The sequence below is a fragment of the Penaeus monodon genome, chromosome 19, assembly GCF_015228065.2.
Source record: "Penaeus monodon isolate SGIC_2016 chromosome 19, NSTDA_Pmon_1, whole genome shotgun sequence".
Lineage (NCBI taxonomy): Eukaryota > Metazoa > Arthropoda > Malacostraca > Decapoda > Penaeidae > Penaeus > Penaeus monodon.
In genome coordinates this window covers 43,693,507-43,695,240 of record NC_051404.1, presented here as the reverse complement: position 1 = coordinate 43,695,240, position 1,734 = coordinate 43,693,507, and the positions used below count along the sequence as shown (strand labels likewise).

At 36.1% G+C, this 1,734-nt stretch overlaps 1 protein-coding gene across 1 annotated transcript in view; it reads right to left on the bottom strand.

The window, feature by feature from the left end:
- LOC119585251 (SH3 and multiple ankyrin repeat domains protein 1-like) overlaps positions 1-1,734 on the bottom strand; it is a gene marked incomplete in the record, with an annotated part of 45,692 nt that overhangs the window by 7,933 nt on the left and 36,025 nt on the right. Inside the window, 1 exon segment of the mRNA XM_037933910.1 lies at positions 1,370-1,439. Within this exon segment, the coding sequence (XP_037789838.1) occupies positions 1,370-1,439 (70 nt within the window).

Genomic DNA, 1,734 nt, shown 5'->3' with positions numbered 1-1,734 from the left:
CTTATTTGATTTAATGAATTAGATCATAATTACCCACTGTAGGACATTTATGTATAATTCTGCTAGTTCACATAAGACCTGAATATAACATGCATACTAAGAGGGCTATCACAATATACATCAAACTGAAATAATACGAAATGACAGTAGGATGAGTGACAAATAAGGTTATCAGTATGCCTTGTTAACATAATGTATACATTGAATCAGACAAGTGCAGGGAAGCTGGTGGGTATTTGAGTGTAACATACTAATGAACGTGTTACACAGAGGGATTTCAGCTGTGGTTTCACTAATTTTGCTTAATCATCTTGGAAATTCACTTAATATTACTGTACAATTATAATACCTTTTGAAAACCTACTTTAGTGTTTGCAGTGAATGAGGGTAGAGATTTTTTTTACAAAATATAAATTCATAAAGAAATAGTAAGTACATATGTAAATACATATATAAGTTTCAGGATAAACACTTAACAAACAGACTGCCAGGATTTTAAAAAGTTGTAAGCTGTTATAAATACTGTAGGGCTCTTATTCATTTCTTTTAACAAACACTTGTAATATATTCCAAGTTTTCCTTCTTGATGACTTGAGACCCAAAATACAAAAGAAATAGCAAATCCAGTACAGGTTATTGCACTTGATGTTGCTGATCTCATTTTGAAGCCAGTTTGGATACACCCTAACCCAGAGGAGCAAAATCATAATGCGGCCAATATGGGAGGATGAATGGCCAAAGTGGCCCAGAGACCAGGGTAAGTCTGTGTAGTGAAACCACGGCTTTAATAGCAATTTGGAATCTACTCCTGGGAGCCAAAGTTCTGAAATATGCCAGACAAGATAGCAGACAAGGACAGTACTTTACCTCTATACCACAATGTGTGATTTTCAACTTCAATATTTCTTTTCTTACAAGTGTTCACCATTGACTGGTATTTATATATTTCTAATCTAAGGTCTATTATCTTTATTTTCTAAAAATTGTACTCTTCTTTTCCAATGCTGTTTAACTGCCATCAATATGAGGCCACCAAAGCCCAACTTTTAAAAACTTACTTATTTCAGGAAGCTAGTGATCATGCATCTCCTTTATAACGTTATCAGCCAAGAAGAGTGTGACACAATCGGATATTTAGCCCCTGAGTTAACGTAACAATAAAGCTCATCATCCGGTCTTGGGTACGAGGATAATGGACCTTACTGAACATCTAACAAAGGTTCACAAACACCGATCACTTCACTGTGGAAGGAGTAGGTTCTGCTCATGACCAGTAATGTTGCAGAGGGGGTTCTTGGTGCGGGATCATGGTTGCGGGAAAGATGGTTGGCAGGATGTGTTTTCAGGGTTCACATTGAGCATGACATACCGGGCTCAGGGTCGTCGTAAGGCTGCTCGTCATCAGACTCGGTGCCAGAGTCGCGGTCCTCACTGCCAACCTGTGGAAAATACATGTCTTGGAGTCAAAAACTTCACTATTCACAATTACATTAAACGATTCTGAGAGAAAATGACTGAAACCACTGAAATACAATGTAAATTTGTATGCTAAATAAATTCATGAGATACAAAAAAAGCAAAAAAGGAGGAATGTTATGTAGTGGCAAAATTGGACATAATGACTTAGGCTATATAACACTTAACTCTAAAGCTTCCAATAATTGTCTTTTTATACTGACAAGCTGTGAATGTATATATTTTAAATACTTATCAACAAATATATATAAAGCCCCA